Source organism: Leptosomus discolor, chromosome 20, assembly GCF_034619465.1.
Source record: "Leptosomus discolor isolate bLepDis1 chromosome 20, bLepDis1.hap2, whole genome shotgun sequence".
NCBI lineage: Eukaryota > Metazoa > Chordata > Aves > Leptosomiformes > Leptosomidae > Leptosomus > Leptosomus discolor.
In genome coordinates this window covers 11,403,173-11,429,954 of record NC_141410.1, presented here as the reverse complement: position 1 = coordinate 11,429,954, position 26,782 = coordinate 11,403,173, and the positions used below count along the sequence as shown (strand labels likewise).

The 26,782-nt window shown below is 49.0% G+C and overlaps 1 protein-coding gene across 3 annotated transcripts in view; it reads right to left on the bottom strand.

Moving 5' to 3' along the window:
• The window catches only part of CAMTA1 (calmodulin binding transcription activator 1), a 305,617-nt gene that overhangs the window by 32,145 nt on the left and 246,690 nt on the right, over positions 1-26,782 (bottom strand). For all 3 annotated transcript variants that reach the window (XM_086476363.1, XM_086476364.1, XM_086476362.1), the window contains 4 exons: positions 18,253-18,393; positions 14,125-15,980; positions 10,967-11,093; positions 10,052-10,186 (listed from right to left, as the gene is read on the bottom strand). In XM_086476363.1, the coding sequence (XP_086332489.1) occupies positions 10,052-10,186; positions 10,967-11,093; positions 14,125-15,980; positions 18,253-18,393 (2,259 nt within the window). The remainder of the gene's footprint in view (positions 1-10,051; positions 10,187-10,966; positions 11,094-14,124; positions 15,981-18,252; positions 18,394-26,782) is intronic.

Sequence of the window (26,782 nt, the reverse complement as noted above, 5' to 3'; positions counted from 1 at the left end):
ATGCTTAAATACTCGGGAGGTAAGAAGCCACTCTGAGGGCACTGGCTTCTCAGCACGTGCAGTTTCTTTAACAGCAGCTTCTGTGATACAACATTCACTGTATGAACACACGCAGATTGAATTTAACAAGTGCGATAGCTGAGCACTTTAAAAAACCCCATGCAGTGCAAAGACATTTTTCTGTTTTGCAGAGCAGGTCAGACACACCACATTCTGTCATCCAATGCAAGCTGTGGGTGGGGATGGAAGCAGTCTAAGGACACATCACTTCTCTAAGTGCTAGCGCTCTGTTCCTGTTTTACAAATCATCTGTCACTTGCCTATAAAATCTTGCTCAATTCTTCTACACAGTAAAAATCCTGAACATCTTCCGTGTCACAGTACGAATTTGATTTGGTTTAGTACTTATTCCTGAGGTGTCATCATTGCAGGAACATATTTCTGAAATGAAACTGCGGTTAGTATCCTCAATGCATCTTACAAAAAGCTCTGTGTGGCAACAAGCTATTGCAGGTCATGGTCAACCAGCAAATGAAAGCACTTAAAATATTTACTTAATATTCTAAACCAAATGCACATCTGTGCTAGTGAGGCAGATCACTTCCAGGCCTTTTGATTAGTGAGAAATGCCACAACTACTGAGTGAGGCATGAGACGAGGAAAACAGTTACACTCTAAGCCTAAGAACAGCTGAAAAAGGCCTGTGCTTTCACAGAATAAACAAACACTACCGACCACGGTCGAATAATGAAGTAATCCAGACCTGCATATACAGGCACTATCATTGATTTTAAGCCATTAATCCACCTACTAGGGCAAGACTCTTACCGGCAACACTTTCCCCATAGTCCTTCCAATGCTGTAGGACATTAGCCACTACTCCCATGCCATCCAGGGGTTCCTCCAGACCATCCCTTCCTCAAAAGATGGTACTTGCCCCTACTTTTCATTATCATGCCACTACTAGAGAAGAGGAGAAGGAGAGTGGCTCAGGCTGACTTCTTCTCCAAGCGGCAGTCTCTATACCAACAGAGATAAAGCACTTGCTGCCTTTTTTTTTTTTAGGCTTCTCTTACCCAGATCTTGGAGGTGGTGAGATTTTCATGCTAGTTCAGCAAATCAGGGAAGATTTTAGAGATGCCATGTAGGCTTGATGTATTTTACAGGTATGGCAGACTGCTAAAAACGTCACTTCTAGTGCTATTCAGTAATTTGTATAAACAGAGCTGGCTGCCTAAGGTCACTCTCTGCATCTCAGGTCAGAAATCAGGCGTGCTTTCCCATAGGTGCCAACACTCTAAAAGATGTGCTTTTGGATATATGCACAGCGCAACAGCCTAGGAGGACATGCCGTACTGCTTCTCACCTGCACAGTGCTACCCACTGCTCATGGAGACTCCCTCCCCCAAGGGTTACACGCTAAAGGAGTTAGAAACAAGAAAAAAGCACCTCACGGGGCACTATGCAGTATCTGTGCTACAGTACTACAAGTACGGTAAAAATTCTTACCCAAGTTTTCTCTCATAAAAATTGCAAACTCCAGAAACAAAATATTCACCCAGAAATCACCAGACTGATGAGCAGAATGACATAAAATAGTCTCTATTTGCTACAAAATTACATAAACAGGAACCACGGCAAGCTACAAAACAGCGAAACGCTAGAATAGGTCAGCAAGAGAGACCAAGATCTCCTTCACTGGAAGCTGTCAAAAAGTCAGACATCAGTCCCATTTATCCCATCTCTAAACTGGGAGTGGCCTACACCATCTTCTGAATTCCTCTTCCTAGCCCCACTCTTTCTGACGAAGCGTCCTGCAAAACAAGTTTTGCAGTAACTTGTCACAGAGCAGGCGTGTGCTGCTGGCCAGGGAAGCTTTGGGCTACTGACCTCATCCTACACCGTACCAAGCCAGAACACGAGATCGTGAGCTAAAGGTGTTGGGATGTAATCCGTCCTTCTGCGTGCGTGATGCTACCACAAAAGTGCTGTCGCAACTCTGAGCCTGCATCGCAACACCACCCTGGAAGTGCTGGGGACCAACAAGGGAGGGCGAGTAGACGGAAATGCAACCACGTCCCACAGCTGGGGGCACAGGGACAGACAGGGGAGCAACAGTGAGCTTAAAAAGGCACGCATTCACGTTATAAGTACAGCAGAGTGACGGACAACACAGAAGCATGCAGACTAAAACCCAAACAAATACTGCACGACAGGTCATCCTGTAATACTTACTAGAAGCAGTACTTTATCACATCTACACATCCACCTGCAAAGGGCGGGGGTCCCAGACCCCTCTGTAGTACCTCTACCTACTTCCAGGTAAATAAAGCGGCAACATCTGGCACCAGAGGACTGACCTGGGAGTCTACAAAGGCATCAGTGGAGGCTGCAGCCAGCATCTAGCGCAGACCCCGCGGCAAGGGCGGACAGAGCAGGCTCCCCCCCAGACCTGGCTGTCGTCTTTCGCATTCTCGCAGCCAGCTGGAGCTCCTCCGTCTCACCGCAGCGCTGGCGGGAGCCTCCGCTGTGCCCTCGCCGCGCCCGCGGTGCGCGGGCTAGAGCTCGCCGGCACGTTTCGGGAGCGGGAGCGTCCTGCCGTCCGCAGCAGACGCCGAGCGACGTTCAGGGGCCGGGGGCATGGCGCTGCACACCGCCGCCCGAACGCCGGAGCCGAGGAGCAGCGTCAGGACCGCCGGGCTCCCGTCAGCGCCCGGCTCCGGGGCTGCCAGGCGGCGCGGTCCAGCATCCGGGGACGTGCGAGTCCTTCCGCGCGGAGACGGGCCGCACCTCTCCCGCCACGGGCGAACGGCTGCTGTGCCCGGCCCGCGGCGGGGCGGGCACCGCCTCAGAGCTCCGGACGGCTCACGCGCGGATCCGCGGCTGCCACTGGCACGCCGGGCGGCGGAGCCGGCAGACGAGCCCTCGACAAAAACCGCGGGAGCGGACGGCCAGCAACGGCACCAGTCCCGGACGGTGGGTGAGCCTTGCGGCTGGGAGCCGGCTGGGAGCCGGCGGGGCGGCGACCCCGCTCACCCCAGGCGCGCCCAAACGCCCATCGCCGCGCCCGACACCCTCTCGCACCCGCAGGCACCGGAGGCGCCAGCACCCGCCCCGGGGCGCCCGGGCAGCGGCGCCTAGAGCAGGGCGGGGGCAGCCCCAAGGCCCCGCCGCCAGGCGCTTCGGCTCAAGCTGCCTCGTCGGGGAGCGGGGGCGCCGGGTCCCGCCACTGCCCTCAGCCCACGCCGGGGCCGCCCGGCGCCGCCATAGCGGGCTACCAGCCCCGTCCGACGGCCTCCCCGCCCCGCGCTCAGCGGCGGCCTGCCGCGGCCGCGGGCGGCGGGAGGCGGCTGCGGCCGCCGCCTTCCATTGTCTGTGTCGGCGCGGCCGAGCGGGCGGGCGGCCCTGCCCCGCTCCACTCCCCGCCGCCCCGCTGCCGGCGGCGCCAGGCCCCGCCCCGGGCGGTGACGTCACCGCCCCCCATTGGCGGCCGCCGCCGTGTTTACAAGCGCGCGCCCCGTGCTCGGCGGCTCCGGCCGCGGGTCTGCGGGCTCCGGGCTCCAGCGCGCGGCAGTGTGCGCGGGCAGCGCCCGCGGGAACGCGGCCGCGGGCGTCCACCGCGCGTCCCCGGGAAACGTGCGTTCACACGGCGCGCTCCGCTCAGCGAGCGAATACCTGCGTCACCCTCGAGCTGCCGGGCGCTCATCTCCCTAAGCACAAACGACGACACCTCTGCGCTCCGCTAGCGCAAACGCGCGGAGCGTTAAACCGCGGCGTAAAACCCCAGCGAATGCCCGTGCTGTTTCTTGACCCAAGAGGGACTGCGGAGTTCAGCACGGGCTCACCGAACCCGCGGAGCTTCTTTCGTCGGCGGCCTGAGAACAGACACAGGCTCTCCAGAGGAATCCGATGCTGGACGCCGCAGTCAGGCTGGCTCGAAAGACAACACCAGAACAAACCGAAACGTTCCTCACCTCGATTCGATCACCTTAGAGCCAAAATAGAGGAGGATGGCCTGGGAAACACACCCAGAGCCGAGACCACAGGCTTCCTGGAGTAATGATCACAGAGCAGCCTGTCTTTAACGCGTGTGCGAAAGGGAAAAAACCAGCCAACCACATGTCATCGGGAGTGTCAACAGAACAGACAAAAGCCTCCACACCGACTGGGAGCGGGTGAAGAAGGGAGGAGGATGAACAGACTCGTTGGAAGTTCACAGCGCAGTTCCTAGCAAGGAACAAGGTGCCATGCAGCACAGGACCAAACGTGCACCCCTCTTCCTGAGGAGAGCTCCAATCTTTTATGGTAAAATGCAAGACATAAAGGTAAACACAAGTCACGCCTACCCCAATGGAGAGAGGTGTGATAAACCATGCTACTGTTCATGGCCATGGGCTTTTTTCTTACGGCTACAAAACAACATTCATAAGGACCGCACCGATACCGGATGCATCGCTCCTACAAGACTGTGCTGCGCATCTCAGCCTATCTGCATGCTAGAGAGGGGATCTGCCGTCGGTAAACAGACATCCTCCAGGGATTCTGGTGATGGACTTCTACCATCTTGCACATTTACCGCCACACTACAGACACCCCACACCGTCAAACTGGGAAGTGCTGCCGGTAGCACGCACGCACTGGACTGTCACGGATCACTTGAATGCATGCGATCGCATCCACCTCCTGCGTGCCGAAATAAGAGCTTGGGTGCCACAGGGACGGCCACGTCACGCTAACACGAGTGAGCCACCAAACCCCCCCAGTCTTTTTTTATGTTTTCCAGCTGGGAAAGACAGCCAGATCTTAAACTGAGACTCCACCAGCAGCCGAAAGGCTTCCCGTTATGCTCTCTTGCGTCAGTAACATTGACATTCCGTACTGGTCACACCCTTGTCCATCCCTTACACACTTGACTCATCAGTTCACACATTGCCTGCCCATATTTTTAAGTTTTGTTTGGGCTCCCTATGGCAGCACTTAACTCCTCCCCAACCTCTTTGCTGCAGATGCATAAGCGTAATGCCAAGAAGCACTCCTACCAGTCTCCCTGGGATTTCTGGTCACATTCCACACCAAGGAAGCGTCACCTCTACAGACACTTTTTGAAGGCAGCAAAGGCTTCACTGGAGGGCAAATGTACATGCTTTCTGCTGGAAATCTGTACTAAGAAGCCTTTCTAACTTGTTACTCATCTGTCACTAGAAGATCTCTGTCCTTCACTTTAGGAGGTGTCTCGCGTCTTGGTATTGTTTCTTAAGACAACCTCTCTACAGACGGTGAATGAAAACTGAGGTCAAATGGCTACAGAAGCACACAATGGCTTCTGAAAACTGTCAGTTTTATAGACAAAAGAGAAGAGACTACCAAGTTTATCAGAGGAGATCAGAATCACATGGGAGTGCTTCCTTTATGAGAAGAAGAAGAAAGGCTTTCTTCGAAAAGAATGAACACCGCTATTCTAATTAACTAGAAGAAACATGCAAGAACATCAGCAGCTGGTGTCCACTGTCCATTTGTAAAAGATCTAACTCATCTGTGGGGTAAAATAAGGAAAATTAGAATAAAACCAGTGTGGCTGTGTATCGTTTGGAAAAGGGTGCACTATCCTTTAGGGTGCAGCACAGACACTGAAAAAGGAAGAAGCCCTTCAGAGGATGGCTGCCTGATGTGCTGCCCCTTAGAACGCCTTCTCTGCACACTCCTTTCACTTGGCTTTATACAGTCCTAGAAACAGGAGGCATGGAGTCACAACACTTCCCAGTCACTTGCAGCACTGCTCCCTGATCCCAATGGCCAATACTTGCTCCCTGTTCAAAAAGATGGGATTTTATCCTTGCCCCAAGCTCACTACTTCCAAGAGTAGCAATTACTATAAACTGGGAAATTATTTAATGAAATATTTTTCTCTGGGAAACACAATTCCCATTGTTTCACTCAAAATACCCTCCTGTTCATCATACCTCTCCCACACCCTGAGCCCCTACAGACACTGGTTAAATGTTCTCTGAATAATCATAAGAATTACCTGCCTTTAAAAAAACTTAAGCCAGAAGTTGCCGCAAGTGCTTATGAGAAGGAAGCGTGATACATCGTACCCCTGCTGGTGTCTGCTAGTGCAGTAGCCCGGCGGAAGCAGATCCCGCTGTGACACTGCACAGGCACACGCATGGGTCTCATGGTGCTCCTCTGTGACAGAAGGTACAGCAATGTCCCCCAGTGAGCGGCGTCTCTGCTCAGAGCCTGCACTGAAAGCCGCTCAGCATGCACAGAAGTTTGAGCTCACTTTTTCCTGCTGGTCACCATGGAACTCCAGTTTTGCATGCTTGGTTTCAAGTGCTTCTTTGCTAACCCATCTTTGTTGAAATATGGAAACTTCTACAGAGGTGTGATTTCAAGTATCCCTACTATCTTAGCATTATCTGGGAGCCATCCATACCTGAGAGCGGCAATTTTATGACGCATCTATTTTATTAACTGGCTTTATTTACAGCCAATCCTTTCATGATTGAGTTACTACTGTCTGCCCTTTGATGTCTGGAGCTGTGCTACAGCCTGTGTAGCGCAGCCTATTACCTCAAAGGGATACAGCAACTACACAAGTCCTATAACTGGACAGTAAATTCTCAAGAATTTGCAGAGAAACGGCAGCCACTATGCTGTGAGCTGGGCATGTCAGGCAGATAAAGACTTGCCTCCTTAAGACAGAAACAGAGGCTAAAGGTTTTCAGATATCTGCAGAACTGAACAAAGAAAGCAGATTAATTTTTATCTTAATGTAACTGAAAATATAGAGTTCATACATAGGATGTCTTTGTCTTTATTTTAAAAAAAATTGTGGAAGACAACTGTTTATCTAAACTTATGCAAGATGGAAATTGCTTATCCTTTTACTATACTGTTCCTGGGGTATGTTAACCCTGCTTCTCTTGCAGTGGTCATACTAGCTGGAATCTTTAACAGTGTTTTAACAGTATAGTGCAAAGGAACTCAAAGTGTTCCACTAAGTTAATTAAAAATAATTTTAAAATTCTAGTAAATATTTTGGGACTACAAATATTCTTTGAAAACCTCCCCTCAAGACTACATAACAGGCAGCACGGCAAGGATTTGAAGCAGGGCAGTTAAAGTAGACAGAAAAGTCAGGGATTTGTGTATTTATTCTGTTGATAAAATCAACTCCCATTAGCTTATACCTTAGCTAGCTAAGCTAACATTTGTTCTCTAAGAATACATGGGAAGATGTTGCTGGTCCTTTAAATAAGAGCGTAATTTGCTCCCTTTGGAGCACTGTGCATCAAGGCAGAGGCTTCTGATAAGTCATGGTTAGTATAATCATTCAGTCTTTTTCCCTGAAGGGCCTCTGCAATGCAGCGGTCCTTTTACTTTTTTTTTTTTCCCTCCCTGTTAGCAATGCCCTAGTTTGTTCACTGCTGCAGTCCCCCTCCCTTCCACCATCACCACATCATAACAATCTCAAATTGAGAGCTTGCCCGCTAACCAGGAGCCCCCAGGCAAACTGCAGGAACACCAGGGAGAGCACTCACTGCCACCTTCTCCAGCTCCTCCGAATTCACCAGTGCCGAGGGAATTGTCAAACAAGAGTTTTAAAACCTATCCACTTCACATGCCACGTTGGAGAGATTGCTAACAGCTGAGTATCAGTCTCCATCACATCAGCATTGGCTGTACTTCACATGCTAGGTGCAGCCTCAGTAGCAGATGAAAAGCACCTGCAGACTCTTCCGATACTCAGAAGTCAAGCAAGCTCAATTTTGATGCTGAACATAAGACTATGTGCACTCCCTCTTTAAGAGCTATTTCTATTTCTGTTTGCAAGTATGCCTCTACAGCCAAGTCACAACCTCTCTTTACTCCTGCAATGACCAGTGGTCTGTCTCCATTCCGCTCGTGTCTACAAACATCATAAGCAGTGCTGCCCTGACTTCCCTGAAATGTCCCTCTTCCATGTGACATGAGAAACACAGCAGCTACAGGTCAGAAAGCAGAGACAAACTAAACATTTGTGCTCTGTGACATTCATTACAGGGAGGATGAGAGCCAGGGAAGGATGCATCAGTCTGCTGCTAAAATTAATGGATAACCTTGACCAGCTGAAGATACAGGTACTGTGCCACTGAAATGATACCTGATGCTACTTTGAAAGAAATTATATTTTCTTTTTGCCCCCCCCCGGCCCCCAATTGTCTATAAAAGCATCAGCTCAGACTCTGCACCCGTACACACACTGCTCTGCCAGAATCCAGCCAGAAAAGGCTCCTCCTCACCTGCCCCTGGTGCTCACGTTTTAGAGATGAACTGTGAATGCTGTAACCAGCAGTGTCAGGTGCTCAGATCTGACTCAAGTGACTAGTCCCTAGGCTCACAGTACCAGTAGTACGGAGAAAGCTTCTAATGAATGCTTTAATGAAGCAAGCTTTTTCTGTCAGGGCTTCCCAGACAGAATAAGGGAGCCCACCAAAAACCTTTCAAACACCACCTGCCTACGCTGATGTGTAGCTGGCCTGAATTTAGCTCAAAACTGTTCAGTATTTCTCCACTTAAAGTAAACCAGCTCTAAGTATTTGCCATGTCCATCAAAGACATAAATTAACACCACCACCACAGTAACATATGCTTCAAATCTTTGTAATGATAGCAGTATTTTAAAGGCATTAAACTGGTATCAAAAGTAATATCCACAGTAGGATTTCCCAAAGTACGTGCAGTATTACAGTTACCATGTTTCCCGCTGATAGACAAAATAGGATGAGGTTAATTGACTGAGGAACAAACTGCATCAGTATATTATCTCATTATTTCTCTTGCCTTCAGTATGGCCCTGTGCAAACAACAATTCCTGTGACTTTTGTGTAACGTTTTGTAACGTTAATATTAGTTTCTCAGCTATGAAATCTCTAAAGACTAAGGATATGACCTTACCATATTTGTCTCCTGTACTTAGCAGAGAAGACAGACACTTAGCAAATGGGTCACCAAGCAGGAGTGTTGGGACTTTGCTAAGACTGCACAAAATGCAGTGCCCCAGCACCTGACTCTCTCTGATGAAGAAAGATGAAAGCAATATTACTGGTCCTTTCCCAGCTTGTCATACAAACCAGCTCTTTCCCTGCGTCTTCTTGGTCTGAGTTGGAAGCTGCATCCTCTAGCAATCACACTCAGGAAGGGAAACGAATACTTCAGGCTCCAAAGTTCCCCTGCTATCCTTCTCATCTTGCTCCTTTATAAAATGCATTTTAGGGGTATAGGGTTACCAGGTAAACCTGAACCTACAATGCATGCGTGGAGCTGCTGTACAAATCCAGAGCCTGTGTTCCTATCCTTCAGTGTGACATTTAGGTACCAGACATCTGTTCTGATCAATCATGGATTCTCCTGCCAACTGCCTGGCTAACAGCTAACACTATTAGAGTGTCCATCTCACCCCTGCAAGGCACAAGGGATGCTCTTACGAGTCTAAAAAGGCTGATTGTGGCTGTTACGTGCCAGAGCATGCCTGGCTTGCCACCAGCACAGTCTGCTCTGGCATCAAGAGTCTCATGTTTGACAGAACCTCTATCTGCTCCATTTGGTAACTCCTAAGCAACGAGGTGGGATGTGGACATCATAGCAGCAGCTGACTAAAGTACCCTCATTCCTTGTCTTACCATCTTCCCACTTTCTGCTTATGTAAATACACATTTTTCTACACAAGCTCAAGTTTCAGAGTTCTTGGGGGAGACAACTGCAACTGCAGGGTAGATGCTCCTCTCCTGCTAGGGACTGGGTAGTCCCCGTTTTGGAAAAACAATCAATCAGCTTTCTACTCAGCCAAATGCCCCTTTGTCTCCTTCCCATCAGTATGGGAGCCACATTTTGTTCACATCACAAGAACTAATAAGAAATTTCAGCACGAGGCCTTTGATTAATTGTGCAACAGACCTTCCCCACAGCACAAACTTGCCCCTCTATGTCCCCACACCAGGAGCTGCTCCTTTCATTCACGGTCCTACCATTCGGTGAGCTTTGTTAGAGAATATCACATGCTGCTTACCATCCAAGGACAGCCAGTCATGCTGGGAGGAAGGCAGGGTTGGCAGAGCTCTGGCTTTATATTCAAACACCACAGAATTGGAGATGATCTGATTGTTGAAGGCAACTTGCAAAGTCACGAGCCCAGTGTCATGAGCTAAAAGGAAAGCGCATGTGGTAAGACAGAGACTTCCCCGCAGAAATGCACAGCTAAGTATTACCCTGTTGGTGTCCCCATGTGCTAAGTGGCAGGCTAAGAGCAGATGCAAGGAGAGGAGAGGGGGCATTTGACAATATTTTTGTCAGTAGACAACTGAGTCCAAAATGCCAATCTGCATTTTCAAACATGAAGGTTGTAAGCTTAAGAATCATCTAATGGGTTGTTTTGGCAGAAGGCAGAATTGCATGTGTTCCTGGAGATTAGCCAGCCTCACTGCATTTCCAGTGGGAAGCTGGGGCCTAACAATGAAGCCAAGTTATTCTGCATACACTTAAAGTGATACACTGAGGGCCAGCACTACTGAAAATCTCTGCAGGAAGGTTGGAGGCATTCTCATTCTCTAAGTACCAAGGACAAAGTGCAGAATATAAGCAAATTAAGAGTCAGCAGAGCAGTGAGTGCATCCCTGAATAACAGTTGCTCTTTAGTCTGCTATTTCAAAACTAAATAAATGCTCAGAATTAAATGATTTCAAATAATTAGTTTAAAGCTAATTCAGAAGTTCTAAATAGGATTTGTTGTGATCTGTTGTGATGTATCAAGAGCCTAAATTGCTGTTCTTACAGTAAACAGGTTAAAGAAAAAGGAAAAGCTTCTTGGTGTCTATGCACTACCTTTCACAACGATTCCATGAGTTTAGTCAAGACACATACATGACACCAGTAGGCTAAGAACTTGCTCTGAAACTACCAGCTCTAGAAGAGGTGTGTTCCTTACCTGGGCAGTAGCAGCGCAGTACCCCTGGCTGAATTAAAGATGCAGGCACTGAGATCTGATCAAACAGACAGCTGTAATTATTGCTGGCTTCCTGCCATGGACCAGTAATTAGGACTTTTACTCCTCCCTGTGAGGAAAAGAGGGGAAAAAAAAAAGGCATTACAGAAGAAGCCATCCCCAGTGAGAACCATGCACTGAAATGGCTGAAGGGAAAACAGCATCGTGAGAGCTAACAGAAGTGTCAAGCTAACACAGACCCTTAGCACCAGTCAACACTGATGCCCCAGTCTCCCACCACTGGGAGAAATGCAAATAGTATCCCATGGCAGAGCACCTCTGTTTCTCTTCACTCGCTCTGTTCCCCACTCTTGCCCATACACTCAAGTCCCGTCCTTTGCCAGTGTGACCCTCGCTGCAGACTGCCTGCCTTTCTTTCGGTCACCTGCCAGCTCCAAGACCTGAGGTAGTGGCAAACCTCATCAATGCTGCGAGCCAGACAGCCCTCCCCTCACTGCTGCCTGCTCCGGCTCCACGGCTCCAGGCTTGTCTCCTTGCCACTGAAAAGTGCCGCGGGTCAACCACAGCAAGCATGCTGCATGGCTGCCGTCACCACCCTGACCCTGCTGATGCGGATGGAAGATGCGTATAGGACGCAAAAGGCGACACTCTCAGCTAAAGCCAGCAATCACACAACTTGCGCTTTTCTGGGTACTGGGAAGTGGCTCAGTGAGGAAGCATGACGACCCAAACGGGGCTGCAACCACAGCTCTGGCGCCCCGGGCAGAGCCTGCCGCGACCCCTCCCCTGCCACGGCTCCGTCGGGCTTATGTGCCGCAGACGAGAACGGCCCAACGGGGCCTTCAGCGCCCGCCTGCTCCCGGCCACCACCGACACCCGCCCGCCGCCCCGCAGCTGCAGGACCGGGTCCCCGCGCCGTCTCCCGGACCGCAGAGGCCCGGCCGGGAGCGCGACCTCCCCGCTGCCGGCCCCGCAGCCGCCGCCCGGGCCGTGCCGTGTAGGGCCCGGTCCCCGCCTCTCCCCGTGCCTTCCCCGCGGCCGTGCTGCCCTCGGGCGGCCGCCGGCGGGAGCGCGGCCTGCCCGCCCTCGGGAGGCGGATCCCCCGCGTCCGGCGGCCTCGCCCCGCGGCCGGACACGGGGGCGGCTGCCAGACGCGTGCCCGGTGACAGCGGTAAGGGCCCGGGAAGGCGAAGTCCCCGCAGCGCCAGGCCGGCAGCGCGGGGTCCCGAGAACCCCGTCCACCTGCGGCGGAATTCGCCTGGAGGGGCGCGGGCTCCTTCTGAGGGCTGGCCCGGTCCCCTCTCCGCTCCCTGGGGCATTGCTCCGCGCCGCTTGCCAACCCAGCCCGAAAGCTCCGGGCAGGAATCGCGCAACCTGAAGGCCAACCTGGTTCTGGGGAGCCCATGTGGACGGATTAGGCCTTGTGGTCTGTACAAAACAGAAGTAAAACAAGCTCTCCCAGCAGAAGTCGAACAATTCATTAGTGTAGCAATGGAGAACAAAAAAAAAAAGAAAAGATTTCCATGGTAGCAGCAAAAAAGAAGGATTTGCACCAGAAAAGCTGGAAGTTTGCTGTTAGGAATTTTTTTTTTTTTGGTTGATTTTTGGGACCTTTACACAAGCAAGCGTCAGACTGTCAGGACAACAGGTGCGGCAGAAGCAGTGTCTGTAGCCCAAGGTAGCCAAATGGCCCCAAAATACCGTGCTTCTTGCAAACGAAGCCCAGCTGGGCTCACTTGCTACCGGACCATCATTGCATTATTGCACCAGTCAGTCAGATTATGCTAGCAGTGACCACCTCAGTGCTGACACTTCAGCTTGTATTGTTCTCCAGAGAAGCAAGACTGGCACATTCAGACCCAGTTCTCCACCAAGACCAAGAGAAGGTAAACTCCAGCTGGTGGTAAACAGTAGACATCAGCGACCACCTTGTCTCTTGGAGAGGACTCTGGATTTGGCAGCTGGCAGAGGTAAGGCCCCTGGGCATCTCCTGCCCTAGACAGTCCCAGATTTCCCTGTCAGCTGCAGGCCACGCAAACGGCCGGTGAGGCCATAACAAGTGGCAGGATGCATTCGGCTGTCCCCTGTACCTGAGCCTGATGGACTCGTCTGGAGACACAGCAACTAAATGGCAGGCAGAGCTCCTGAAGGAGGCTTTTCACCAGTGTCCATCGGCCTTTCCTGCATGCTGGCAACCTCAGTTTCTTTCCATCTGCAGAGTGAACACCCATGTTTTCACACCAAGTCCCACGTTGCAGAGTGTGTGAACTCTTAGAGCCACTGAACACCAACTCATCACCTGCTCCAGTAACACTGTGGTCCTGGAGCTGTCACGGGATCATTCAGCTGAAGGTTAAGCCACCTCATCTGCTTATTACTGCATATTTCTGCTGCCTCGCCCACTAGCAAGCTTGCCATCCAGTGGCATCAGATGCATACTTACTGGGGCTGGCATCACAGCACTGATCATCAGATAGCGCTAGTAATGGGAACAGAGAGATCTTTTCCTGAGCAGTTATTACACACCTCCGTAAGGTAACAGATACAACAGGGCTCCAAGGCTGGGCTCGCAAAAACGCAAAGGACCTTTTTTTTTTTTAAATTCAAAACAACCTGCCTCTGCACTACTGGCTCAAAACAGCCTCTTTCCGCCAGCATTCCTTCATGTCAGAGAAGTCTGTGCTGCTGACGTTTTTTAATTTGTGGTGCATGCAACTGATTTTGGATAGCCTGTGGGATGGAGGCACATGCTGAACTCGTTAAGGGAATGCAGGTCAGGAATTATTCTACTAAGAAAATCAGAGCCAGATTTAAGAAGCAGCTCCAGTTTGCAAACTCTACTGCTCTAATGTGGCTAGGCAACACCATGAAGCTATCATGTGGGAAATACTTCGCTTTTCAGTGAAACAAAACATTTCTGTTGGCTGCTTCCTAAGTGAAGAAAGGGCCCTGTCAGCATAATGAAGTGCTTAATTAAAAGTACACTCAGACATGCAAATGGCCTTGGATGCTCTGACTTCTAAGAGAAATATTTTAAAAACCTTGTCAAAGCTGTAACAAAACGGTTCTTGGGAGCCCTTGTTAACAAAGCAATGGAAGATAAGGCAGTAAACATTAATGAGTAAAAGCCCTAGACTTACCTCAGGGTAAGACCATTCTGGTGAATAATCTGTCACCATGAACAAGCGCCCACTCTGCTGTAGCAACCCCAAAGTGCCTTGTGCCGCAGCTGCCGAGACCACCTCAGCCACATGCATGTATGCCATCGTGCTGGCTCCATTCTCTGTGCTGCTGAGCTGCATGTTGGCTTGCTGAGGACTGCAGCAAGGAATGCACATTTCAGCCTGGTTGTAGGTTGCTCTGTTACTGTCTTCAGGCTGAGACAGTCCAGCACTGTCACCTGACACCAGCTGGTGTCCATAGAGAGCATTGCTCCCCCCTTCTACCGATATGAAATCGTTAATTAGATCAGAAAACTGGTTGCTGAAGGAGATGTCAAAGTGGTCCAAGTTAAGCTCCATGTTGGAAGAGTTATTTAAGCTAGGATGGGCCACAGGATAGAGTCCTTGCACCATGTTTCCTTGCAGAATAGGGAGATTGTTCCCATTCCTGATACCCCCGTTGGCCTCAGGCTGCAAGTAGTGTTCTGTGCTGCAGGCTTGAAGGTCCCCTGATTTAAGTAGATTTTCGTTCCCTTCTGCCTGCTGGGAGGTCTCCATGGGAACTTCAGCTTCTGCAGTCATAGCCTGGAAGTTTGCTTGGAACTGCATGAGCTGGAGAGAAGAGGTGGACTCTATTCTGGTTTCCACTGTGCCGTTACAGTTGGAAGTGGTTTGGGATGAAGACTCTGTTTTCACACTGGGGATTCCTAATGTGTTCACAAATGAGCCGCTTGTGTCATTCAAATTGTTGTGAGTGTTTTGCTCAAGGGGAAGAGGTTTGCTGGCATCCTGCAGAAAGAAGCTGGGGGAAGGGGTCTGATGAACGTGAGGGCTCTGGACGGTCTGATTGAAGCCGGAAGAATAGTCCTTGTTGGAGTCAATGGCACTGAAGTCCATCTGCTCCAGGGTGGTACTTGGGCTCAGACCTCCTCCAGATGGAAGCAAACCTGAACCAGTAGTGAGGGTGAGAGTGTTAGATGCAGAAGTGGAGGAAAATGCTTCTTTGGACATCTGTTGTTCAAAAGATGTGTCCTCAGTTTTAATTTCTTTAGTGAGGGTTGTATTGAAGTTGAAGCTACGTTCCGTTGTGGGTGACTGCCTTATGTTGGTATTGATGCTGTCACTTTTCATACCTCCTCCACCATAAGTCTGCCCTTGCTTGGGATTGTTAAGAAAACAGTCTGGGTCAAAATTCATGGTGGTTTCCGGAATTTTTCTATTTCCATCTAAAGTTGTGGAGAGCACAAGTTCCTCAGAGACAGTGCTGGGTAGCATTGACAAGCTCTCTGAACTGCCGGCTGTGGGAAAAGCAAATTTGTGTCCATCTGAACTCACAGCAAGTACCAGTCCTTGTGCAGCTGCATCCGAGGACAGAAGGTGTTGATTTGGGCCAGAGGTGGGCGACATGGTATACACAGCTTCACTAGTGACTTCTGACATAAATACGGTGGCACTTTGTGACAAGCTTCCCATAACTGATGCCACAGCCATACTGGACACACCAGTGACAGCTGGGCTATCCGCCATATCTGGGTCGCTATTTAATCCACTGCTGATGGACACGGGAGAATTCTGGGTCGTGTCAGGGACCTCCACCTGGTTGGTGGAAGAAACCTCAGTGCTGTTTTGATGGAGCAGCACGGGTTTCGCCACTTTGCCATTCCTCTTCTCTCGGCTGGAGGCTTTGCCATGACTGTGCTCGTTCTTGCCTTCAGAGACATCGTTATTTTGTACCTCTGAATGAGCGCTGTACCCACCTGTCCTTGGTTCGACCTTTGGTGATATGATGCGATGTTTGGCACTGTTACACTTGTGATGCACACTGCTTCCTGCCCCTGCGCCAGAAAAAAACAACATTTGTCGTTCAGTAAATACAAAGTTAAGATGGTGCTGGCGGTGTATCTTTACGGCTGTAGCAGAGAGCCGTGCTTATGCACGTCTGCATGTGAGTGCAATCGAGCACACATACAGAGAGCAAGAGAGATCTTGGAAGTAAAATTAATTTCTCACCAGCGCCAGGTTTACAGCCCGCTTTCCATCTAATGCATAGATCCACTGTGCGCAATGACAGCAACCTCAAAACAGTGCATGTGCACCCTTCCCCTCACCTGACACGGCACCTACCCCCTTCCCCATCAGACAGCACGTTAGGAGGAGAGGAATGGGCATCAGCAACAAGTTTCGGAGTTATTTAAGCATGCCCAACCTCAGTGCAAAATCTGCAAAGTGAGGGCTGTTGCTGCGGGTTTCTGCCTTGCAGGCCCCGCTTCATCTACGCCACGGACCAGGCCTCAGCCCCCTGCGATGCAGCTGCTCACGCTGGCTGGTTGGACAACTGCTCTCGCGGGTTGGACGCTGACTGGTAATCTGAAGGTGACAGATGCTATATCATGCTCCTGTCCCTAGCATCACCCTGCCGCCTAGACCGCAACCCTTATCTTCTTGCCATCATTGTGTCTATTACAGCTGCCAATCAAACTATTAAAGAAGCGGTACATTAGCCAGCACAAAGAACGCTTTCCCTCCATAAGGATGGCGATGCGTTTCTCTTGTTCTAAGATGACAGATAAACATTTTGTACTTCGAGAACTCGCACGCAGAGTGTGTGATTCGTATCAGAGTGGCTGAAGAATGCTCAAAGAAAGGTTGCCAGAAGACAACTGTCCCTGGAGTTCAGCCAGCTGGTGCCCTTACTGGCCCAACAGAAGATGAACATCATTCGAGTTCCTGGGAGCTTGGAAATCAGGTAGGATGAAGTCAACAGTTCAGTCTGCAAAGGCATCTTAGCTTTTATTGTTTAAGAAGAACAGCCCATGAATTTTTGATGTTTCTTTCCTTAATTGATTCATTTTCCCTAGAATGAGGTAAGAACATTAATTATGGTACTGTATAATGACTAAAGGGGAAAGAAGCCTCCTCCTTATAGCTAATGGCTACAATTATAAATGCCATCTTCTGGGTAACATAAAGCATCCGTGTAGCCAGTGCAATTTGCTAAATCTTTTGTTCCTTGCCCTTGAAGGGGAACTTCTCTATTATGTGCTCAAGACTTGAATCAGGTCACTTAAAGGAGTTCAGGACAGTGCTTTTGAGACTAAATGCAGTATTAAATCTCCCTATTCTCCTAGGTATAGAGATGAACAGGAACAAGGGAGAGGCTTTCACACTGCTGCCTTTGAGGATGACAGTAAGGAATTGGGAATGTATGTGTCAATGTGCAAGCCGTTACAAAACAAAGCGATACCGTTATGTTAAAAAGCATGCAGCAGACTTAGCACAAGACAAAACATCAAAGGGAAGAATAAAAGGATTCATGTTCAGATCTGCAAGCCTGGATCAAATGCTGAGCCTTAAGTGTTGAATTTTAATCCAAACTCAGGTATTTCAGAGGTCACCATTCTTACTTAAGTCTTGATTGTATAATGTAACTGCCCAAAAAAAGAAGAAAAAATAAACCCTTTGAAGCACTGACAGCTTTTCTTTATAAATTTTGCTAAAGACTAATTAATGTGTCATGTATTTTACTTGACCAAAGTACTAGGAAAGGGTGGCTATAAAGCAGATGAGCTGGAAAAGTGAATCACTCACCTTCCCACTCTCTATGTAAAATGCTAATACTAAGGATGCTGTTTCTTGCTGTTGTAGTCTCACTCAAAACAAAGCCATCTTCTTTAACAGGAAAGAAATCTCCTGTATTTTCATGATACCTAAATAAAATCTGTCTTATCCCAGTAATACCTTGTAATTAACCACTTGAGCCCGTTTTCTCTAGCAAAGTGGGCTGCAGGGCAAGGCGTTCAGAGGGTGAAGCTAGAGAAACATTAAATTTTCACGTTTCAGTAACAAAATTTGAGCACGTAGAAGAGACTATGCCTTTTTGAGGAGGTCACATATGGAGAGCATTTATTAGAACTCGCACACTACAAAGTGTCGACATTTTTCCAGAAGTTTCAGCTGCATCTTTTTATGCTCAAGACTTCCGTCACCTCTGAATTCACTGGGTTTCAATGTTTCATAATACAGCACTTTTAGCACGTCGGTACTACAAACTCTACTCCAAGCCTGGATTAAGCCGAGATCAATTTTGTGCCCTGCCAAGGTACTCACCCAAGGTACCAGTGCAGAGACAGTTGTGTGTCCGAGGCTGGGGTTTCGTCTGGTGACTATCGAGGATCTGCTGCACGAGCTGTTCCACCGAGAACCCTGAACTGCTGTTTCCATTGCTGCATGTCCACTTAATGCCATGAACTGCAAAGAGAACAGTAAAGCTTCCCATCAGAAACTTCAAAAACATGCCACAAATCCTTAAAAGCCACCTCAAAAGAACCCATTCCTGCTGCTTTTTGTCAGAACTGAAGGAGACCTATACAAAGAAACAGTAATAGTTATTGTTTTGTTATTCTCTGCTCCCCAGTATCCATAGGCTTCCAAATGCCGTTCCTGGATTAGGTACCTAGAGAGGAAAAAAGCCTCAGTAGAGTATCTTTCTCTGTTTCAGTTTCCTGCTAACGGTGGCTCTCTAACTATGCTGAAAAACTACGGACTATCTGAATAGTGCATATAACCTTCATTAAAAACCCAACAGCAACAAAATACATGCGTTTCACTGAAGTAAAACAGTACAATTCCAAGGAGCGTTTTGGAATCTTTTCCTGTCTAATATGAAAACACCATTAGTTAGTTTTATAATAAAATCAGCAGCCAAAAATACACCAGTATAATAGCAAATACAAACCTTTTGTCAGGTCTTCGTTGTCAGACCCTGGTTGGCAGCAGTGAAGACTGACTCATCTTTAGGGAGTCAGCAACAGACACTGTGAGCTCCCCTCCTCAGACCTGGACAACTTTTTCATAATTTGGGAAAACGGGCAGGAGAGTGACATTGCAGAACATGTTGCAAACTGAAGGTCTCTTTTTTTGGGGACTCTCTTGGCCTGTTAGCGTTGAATAGAAATGCTAAACTGCATGCACATAAATTATTTGAATAAAGGCTCCCTCTCAGAATTTTTTAGATGCAGAATTGCACATAACGCTGATATTCTCAGCCTGATTTACAATGGAAATAGCATTTTTAAAATATTTTCTCCATGATAACTGACTCGAAGCATCTTCCATCTCCTTTAATGTCTCTCTAAGCAGTTTATATGTGCATATTATTTATTTATCCTTTGTGTGCACTAGGGCTCACGTGCAGATTTTGGAAAGTGTGGGTTGGTGGCAACACCATTTCCAAGACGTCCCTGTGCCTGGCAGCTCAGACCTGAAAAGCTGCTTCTTTTCAGGAGTGTCTTTGTCATACTCTAGCAAAGCAGGCTCCTTGCACCTTATATCCTAAAATCCTTGACCAGAACATACTGAATCAAACTTAAAAGTCCCATGGACTTCAACTTTGTAGGATTAAGCTCTAAATACACAGATCCCTGTGTGGTGAAGGTCCTCGACATGAGGTTGTGAAATGCTGGCAACAGCACATCGGGCTGTATCACTGTATGGCCAGAAGTATCTGCAGACTCTGGAGCAACAAGCTGGAAGATGCTTCATGCAAGATGATCAGAAGCAAACGAGGGCACGTTTATGACAGCTAATGACCGTTGTCAAGGAGGCAGGATATCGTGTGAATCTCCTGTTCTCCTCTTTGATGCTGCTTATTTAGCACGTCAAAAGCAGGTGGTGGAACAGAGTTCCTGGATCTGCTCTGTGAAGCAGTTTTATCGCTTTTTTTAATCACCTGTTGCTGTGCTGCCTCATCACCCACTGATGTTACTTTGCCTAACAGCATCTCATCTTGGTCTAGTTTTATATTACAGAATTTGTATTTTTATTGGCTGGATAACTTGCAGAAATACTGTAAATAAGGTTTACAAGTATTCTTTCTCATATCACTATTTAAAGTGCTGCAGTTAGTTTAGTAATGAGTCCCCCTACACTTGTTTGACAACTGCATTTATTGTTATCGTACCCAACAGATTTTGCTTTCTAGTACATTCACAATTTTGAATTTCCTCTTAACATTCAGTATCTGCTGTTATATCTAAGTTCAAATTTATACGCGCTTACTGCTTCAGTACCTCCACTCACAATCTGTTTATTATTCTAGGTACATCATTCTGTCACATGTGACGTTAGGCCTAATAAGTGATGTTGAAATAGCAGTTTTGCAAAAAATACGTTGACAGTGAGATTGAATTGCAGTAACGTATTTAGAACACCTTCAGCTATACTACATAAAGTTACTGAACTGTAATTATTACTGAGAAACTTTGCATTAAGTTATTTCCGGTTACTTCAGAAATGCTTTGCTGAAGAAGTGAGCTCACGCATGTGTTGCTAGGTATAGAAAAAGTCTATTTTACAGCAGGGTGTCAGTGTGCTCCCTACTGCTGCTAAATCCCATGATGAGCAATGTATTACAGGGGGCAAGTCTGGTGAGTGAAACGTGTCTCACGGCTTGTGTATTCATGATGATGATTCTTAACTATGAATCAAGCTGTGAGCTGGAAGCTAAGAAATAACGGACAGCTTTATAGCCGGATACTTAATAGTTCCATGCCTGTTATTTTCAGGTCCTTCCAGTATAACAAAGTCCCATCGTGGCTCTACTGGTGCTGAGGAAAGGTCCTTCTTCAGCCTTGTTCCAGCTCCAGCTTCTGTCCGCGTGGCGTGACATTTTTAGTGCTTACGCTCCCCGTATGTTATCAAGGTTATAAAATAAAAAGCCAGTGAAGGGTGACAGATTGCAAAAAAAGAATCTCTGGATGCTTAATGCAAATTACCCACTATCTTGGCACATCCAATATGCAGATTTTCTCCCTCCCTCTTTTAAAGAAAACTCCTGTGAGCTGGTGAGTTGTTAGTACTGAATACCAAATACTATCAAAATGGCTTTTAACATGTCACGCTTGGCTTCCTGACACAAAATGAATCAGCAGGAAAGGAGATTTCTATAGGGAAGAAAGTGCATTATGAAAGGAAGGTTAATAAAAAGCATATACAAACACAGAGACTCTTCCTGTTTCTTGGTGGTTCAAAAAGTGAAACCACTGTAAAACTAGGTTTGATTAAATACAGTCACAATGTAGGAACAACCAAAAAAAAAAAAAAAGGAAAAAAAGCATTGAAGCTTAACAGAAATTCTGGGAAGTATTTTAATCTGGATTGCTGTTCAGACTCCTCCTGCATTTCCTTATACTTTAAAATGAAAGCTGCGAGCTACTCCAACACTTTCCTTTCCAATGACACCATGAACCAGTCTAAAAGCTGCTGCATTACAGCAGCAACAGATTCCTTGCCACGCACCCTCTGCACAGCCCTGAGGCAGCAGAGCCGGGGAGAATCACCAGTATTTCACTGGGTGCTTGAGGAAGGCCCACAATTCAGAGTGATAATGCTGCTCACAGCAGAAATGCCTCCAACCTCTTTTTGTGAGAACAGGCTCACTCCTTTCTTCTCTGTCTTCCCTTGTGAAGAAAAGACAGTAGAAATGACCTTCCAATATCAGCCTAGCAGCATTCCGTTCATTAGAGCTGTCAGGACTTTGTGTGACCGTTGTGAGCAAAGGAATGGAAAATGATCTAGATTACCAGCAAAAAGGCATCTCAGAAGCCAAAGGAAACTTGTACAAAGAAAAATATGGTTTGTCCAGGTTTCTTACAACATCCTGGCTATTTCTGCTTCTTTCTCTGCTGGTGGTACTCAGTCCTCCACAATTAACCAGGCCTGCAGTCCTCTAGTCTTGCAGATATCTTCCTCCTCCCCAAAGGATAGTTTGCAGATATCTTCTTCCTCCCTCACCTCAAGCCTGCCTTGCCATCTCACCTTCACTGTAGACTGAACACCATCAGTGGCCAAACCCCAGACCATTTCCCTCTCTGCGGTTTCCTCCACCCTAAGCAAAACTTGTCCCTAAAACACCTTTCCACATTTAAATCTGATTATTTCACCCTTTCTGAATGCTCTTAGCTGTTCCTTTGCCACTTCATCCATTTTACGCTTCCTGTTTCTACTCCAAAGCTCTTGCTCCTCTGTGTCCCACACATAAAGCACAGCTTGCACATCTATGTACGTGTACACTACAGAGCGAGGCCATTCCCTATACCCCATGTGCTGCAACTTCGCCCTGCTTCGACAGGTAAGGGCCAGTCTTTTGTTGTTTGAGTAACAACAATGACATCTCCCACATGAAACGGATCAGTTGGATAGACTGACAGAGCTGGAACGTTTGGAATAACCAAGGTTAGGTTTCTGTTTGCCTTTCCCCCTCAGATGGCCCGCTGCAAACCCTTGTGCCAGAGTCCTGCCCTCAACGGACACAAAGCGCTTGAAAAATCCTACAAGCACCGACCGCAGTGCGAGTGGGTCCTCGGAAGGAGAGCTGGCCTTGCTTCCTACATCCCGCTCCACCAACTGTTGACACTGGGAGGCTGTTTCCACGGCAATGGTCGATTGGAAATGGCAGACTTGTCCCTTCAATTTTTGCTGCGTTGGCGGTGACAGAAGTAAAGTCCTTGCTCTGATTTCTCAGTTCGGCTGGAGGAGATTTCCATTAGATTTATCCTTTCGCATCCAGACGCCCCCACGCAACTCAGCTCTGATTTTCCATCCCGCCACTTCCATGCGTTATTGGTTACAAAGGAGAGAATTCCTGAGCCTCACTGCTGGGGACACAGCATGCTCGCGTTTCTTCATGACGCTTCCTGAACGTTAATGTTTTTTTAAGGACTCGTGCAGCCGTTTCACTCTCAGCCACTCTTTAGGAGATGCCTTTCTCCCAAAATGAGCCCTTTCCTTGCAGGTCTGCTCGGATGCGGCGGGATGTGCACGCGGTCCGGTCGCCCTTGGAGGGCGAGGGGACGCGGCTCTCCTGAAGCTGCTCGGAGCGAGGCTTCTGCCACACCTATTGACAGCCAGGGCGGATTTACCCACAGCCCCCTCGAGTTCAAGGCCGCTCGCACACGAAAGAACACGTGTGACACGAACAAGCGAACGCTCAAACCGTTCTCCGAAGCCGCCCACGCGGTGCTGACCTACCGCAGAACGCGGGTCGCGCCAGGAGTCCCTGACTTGGCGACACCCCTGAGGAAGAGGCTGCCGCCTCCGGGCCCGGCCCTTCCCGAGACCCGACGCCCCTGCGCGGCGCGGCCGCCCCGCTCTGCAGCTGCGCGGGGCCTGAGCACGCGCGGAGCTGCCGCGCCCCGGCTGCCGCTCGGCCCGTCGGCACCGAGCGCTCGCAGCGCCCCGGGCGGCCCCGAGGGAGCGGGCGCGGCCGGTCCCGCTGCCGCCCTCCCGCCCGCGGCCCAAGGGCAGCGCCAGCGCCGGGAGCGGGACGGCCGCGCCGCGCGCCGCCAGGTGGCGCCCGCCGACCAGGAACGGGCGGCGGGAGCGGGGCGGCGCTGGGGGGGGCGGGCGGTGCCGCCGCCCGCCGGGACTCAGGCGGGGGCCCCGCAGGCCCGTCCGTGTTTTCCAGTTCTTTTGGGTGCGTGCGTGGGTTTTTTCTTTTTTCTTTAAGCAAAAATCTGTCTGGGCGATTCTGGGGACAAAGCGCCCCCCGGCCCGGCGCGGAGAGCCCAGCACGCAGCTCGGCGGGTGCGCGCCCGGCGCTGCCAGGCACGGCCCCGGCCCGGCCTCCCCGCAGGTCGCCCTGGCTGGGCTGAAGCCACCCTAACCACAGCACGATTATCACCATTTTCACCATCCTGGTGGGACTGCCACGGGGAGAGGCCTCCACTGAGGCCGGTGCCCCAGTCCCGAGTGATGGAATGCTAAGAGGGATTGTTCTTCTAGAGAAGAACAGGAAACAAAGGCTGGTGTGCCCCTGGCACCCTCCTCAGAGAGGTCCTGTAATTGCTGCAACTGGTTTAATACCCAGCTTTGAGGGGGGCAGGAAGCTACTTGGTTTAGCTTTCCTCAAGTTCATCTCCATTGCCGCTCGCTGTCCGGTTCACACTGGGCTGCCATCGACACCACAGTGGCATTATTTCACTGTGCTGTCTCCAAACGCAGCTGAAAGATTGCCCAAAGCACCAGGTGAAAAACAGTTGCTGATTTTGTTCAACTTTCTACAGTAGGTGAAACCACGTCCGCAAGGAGTGACCTGTGTGGGTGCGGGAACAAGCTCCTCTGGGGACACAAAGGCCACCGCGGTCTGACAGGGAGAGGAAAGGTACAAATCTTGCATCTGCCCCATGTTCAGAGCAGTGCACCTGCAGTAACAAAAGGGTTAAAAGATGCATCTTGGTGAGCCAGGGCTGACACTGGCCACGCAGCTGATGTCAGTGGGAGGTACTGGAGTCCCAGTGGCCAGTGGGACATAAGAACCTAACTAGCATCTACTATTGTATTCTCTTTTTAATAAATAAAAAAAAGACCAAAATACAGTAATATGTAAGTACTACTCCAGCAAAACTGGAGACTGCATTACTAAAACCAAACTCTTTTAAAGAATCTAAGTTACTTTTTACAAGGAGGTCATCTGGAACTAAGCTGGGAAGCTTCAGTTTCCATTGAGGGTCGCTTTGTAGCTCTGACAAACTGTTTGCAGAATGGTAAAAATCATCCCATGTAGCATTTTTGTACAACTGATCTTTTAAGATTAAAAGAGTCAAGATAAAAAAACCCCTTAAACACAATTATTGAAACCAAATATAAATTTAAATCAAAATAAAACTACCCGGCACCTCAATTCTTCACATTAATGCTGATTACTGCTATTTAAACTTCGTTCTGGGCTACGAGCACTTGATGCCCTCTCTAGTTGTGACAACGCAGGGATGCCGTTTCAGGTCACCTCCAAGAGCCCCAGATCATTTCATTTCCACAGACAGAACAGAGAGAATTGGTGATGCCAGGGAGAGGCAAGAGCTGCCTATGCCCAAAGGAATTAAGTCTGATGGGTGCCACATGAAACCTCCAGTTTCCCCAGCTGTGGCGGCGTGCAGGCGGCACGAGCAGGAGCAATCGGTTTCCAAGCAGCAGAGGAATGAAAAAAGCTTTTTTCTGAAAGATAGCTAGCTCTTAATTATAGTGGACCTGAAACAAGGATTGCAACGTAGCACCAGCTGTGAGCCTGTAACTCATACTTTGCCAGCTGAGGGATGACAAAGCCAAAAGGGGATGATTTGGAGAAACCCCCAACATGAGCTGGCCCACAATTTGCTGATCATATGGAGTTTATATACAGGATTCTGCTGTGCTGGATTCTGCTACTGCATTTTGCTTTTACCACCAGATGCCTCTAAGGACATCTGCTAATTTGTTCAGAGAAATCTCAAAGCAAAACTATAATGGGGCACAAGGGGGTGGTGGTGGTGGGAATTAAAGCAACGCCAAATTGAGGCCCATTCTTCATACCAGGCATTCTGAAATGACTTACAGGTGTCTCGGACAACGTTCTCACAGAATTTTCATGTATTATCGCTATTCATTTTGCACAAATGTCCCGAAAGGTTGCATTCATACAGAAGCAACACACAGGATGACTCGTTTGATTCAGACAACCAGTTAGGATGCTGCTGACAGTCAGACTATCACAGGTCTGCCACAGCGGCAGGATGTTTTGCTGGAGGCTTTACAGCCCTCCCTGGGCTCCCTGACCACACATACAGCTCTAAGACAAGGCACCCATCTCCTAGCCTGGAAGGAGAGAGGAATCATCTTGCTGGAGGCTGTGACTAGCCCTTCCAGGCTCATCTGCTTCAGTCTTAAGGACTGCCAACCCGAGGTCTGACAAGTCAACAGCAATAGTCCAGACAGGACAATCAGGAGGTCGTGGGTGTCCCAGTGTGAAGGCAGGTAACAAATATATCAGAACTAAACCAAAAATCCAAAGCCATGAAAACTGAAGTCAGGCTGATTAATTAATTATTTACAGTCTCAACTCAGAGATGTTGGAAAAACCCCAAATCCTCAGAGCATCTTCAGTAAGCATTTACCTTTCATGAATGTTCAGATGGGTTAATTTCAGTCTCTTAATTAGCTCACAGACCAGCTATGTTAGAACAAGTTAATGGTGTTTCCATAAAGCTCTCAGAGCTGTACGGCCACCCTGAAAAGGTATTTCTTCATCCATAACCACCAGTGCAAGCACAGTCGCAGCATTAGGAAAACCCACCTGGAAAGCCAGTTGAGAAGCTCTGGGATCGCAGAGGTGTTCTTCCAGACAAGGGCACGAGAAGCCCCCTCTCAGCGGCCCAGACCCCCGTGCTCTGCTCACGGAGGTGACGCAGCCTGGCACCAGGAGCCTGTTCCTGTCCCATCTGGGACACCAAACGCTTGCTGAAGCCTGGACTGACTTTGGGCTGATGCAGTGGGGAAGGCAGAGGCAGCTGAGCGAATTATGGATGCAAGCAATGTGAGCAAATTCCCTGCTCATCCCAGTCGGGATCTGTCCACATTTCAGGAAAAACAGTTTGATATATTTTGTCTGGCTTGGACTCTCAGACTGATGCCTCTCTGCCTGCCAGCCATCTGCCACATTGCTTTTAGTTCTCCAGGCACACACAGCCAAGGGAACATGCTCCCAGCCTTGGCTGCCACACCACTGACTCTCTGCTATCCCGGATTCTGATATAAAAGCTTTAATACCTGACAGAGGTCAAACGCTTTAATACCTGACTCTGTCCAGGCTGACTAGGACTTGAAC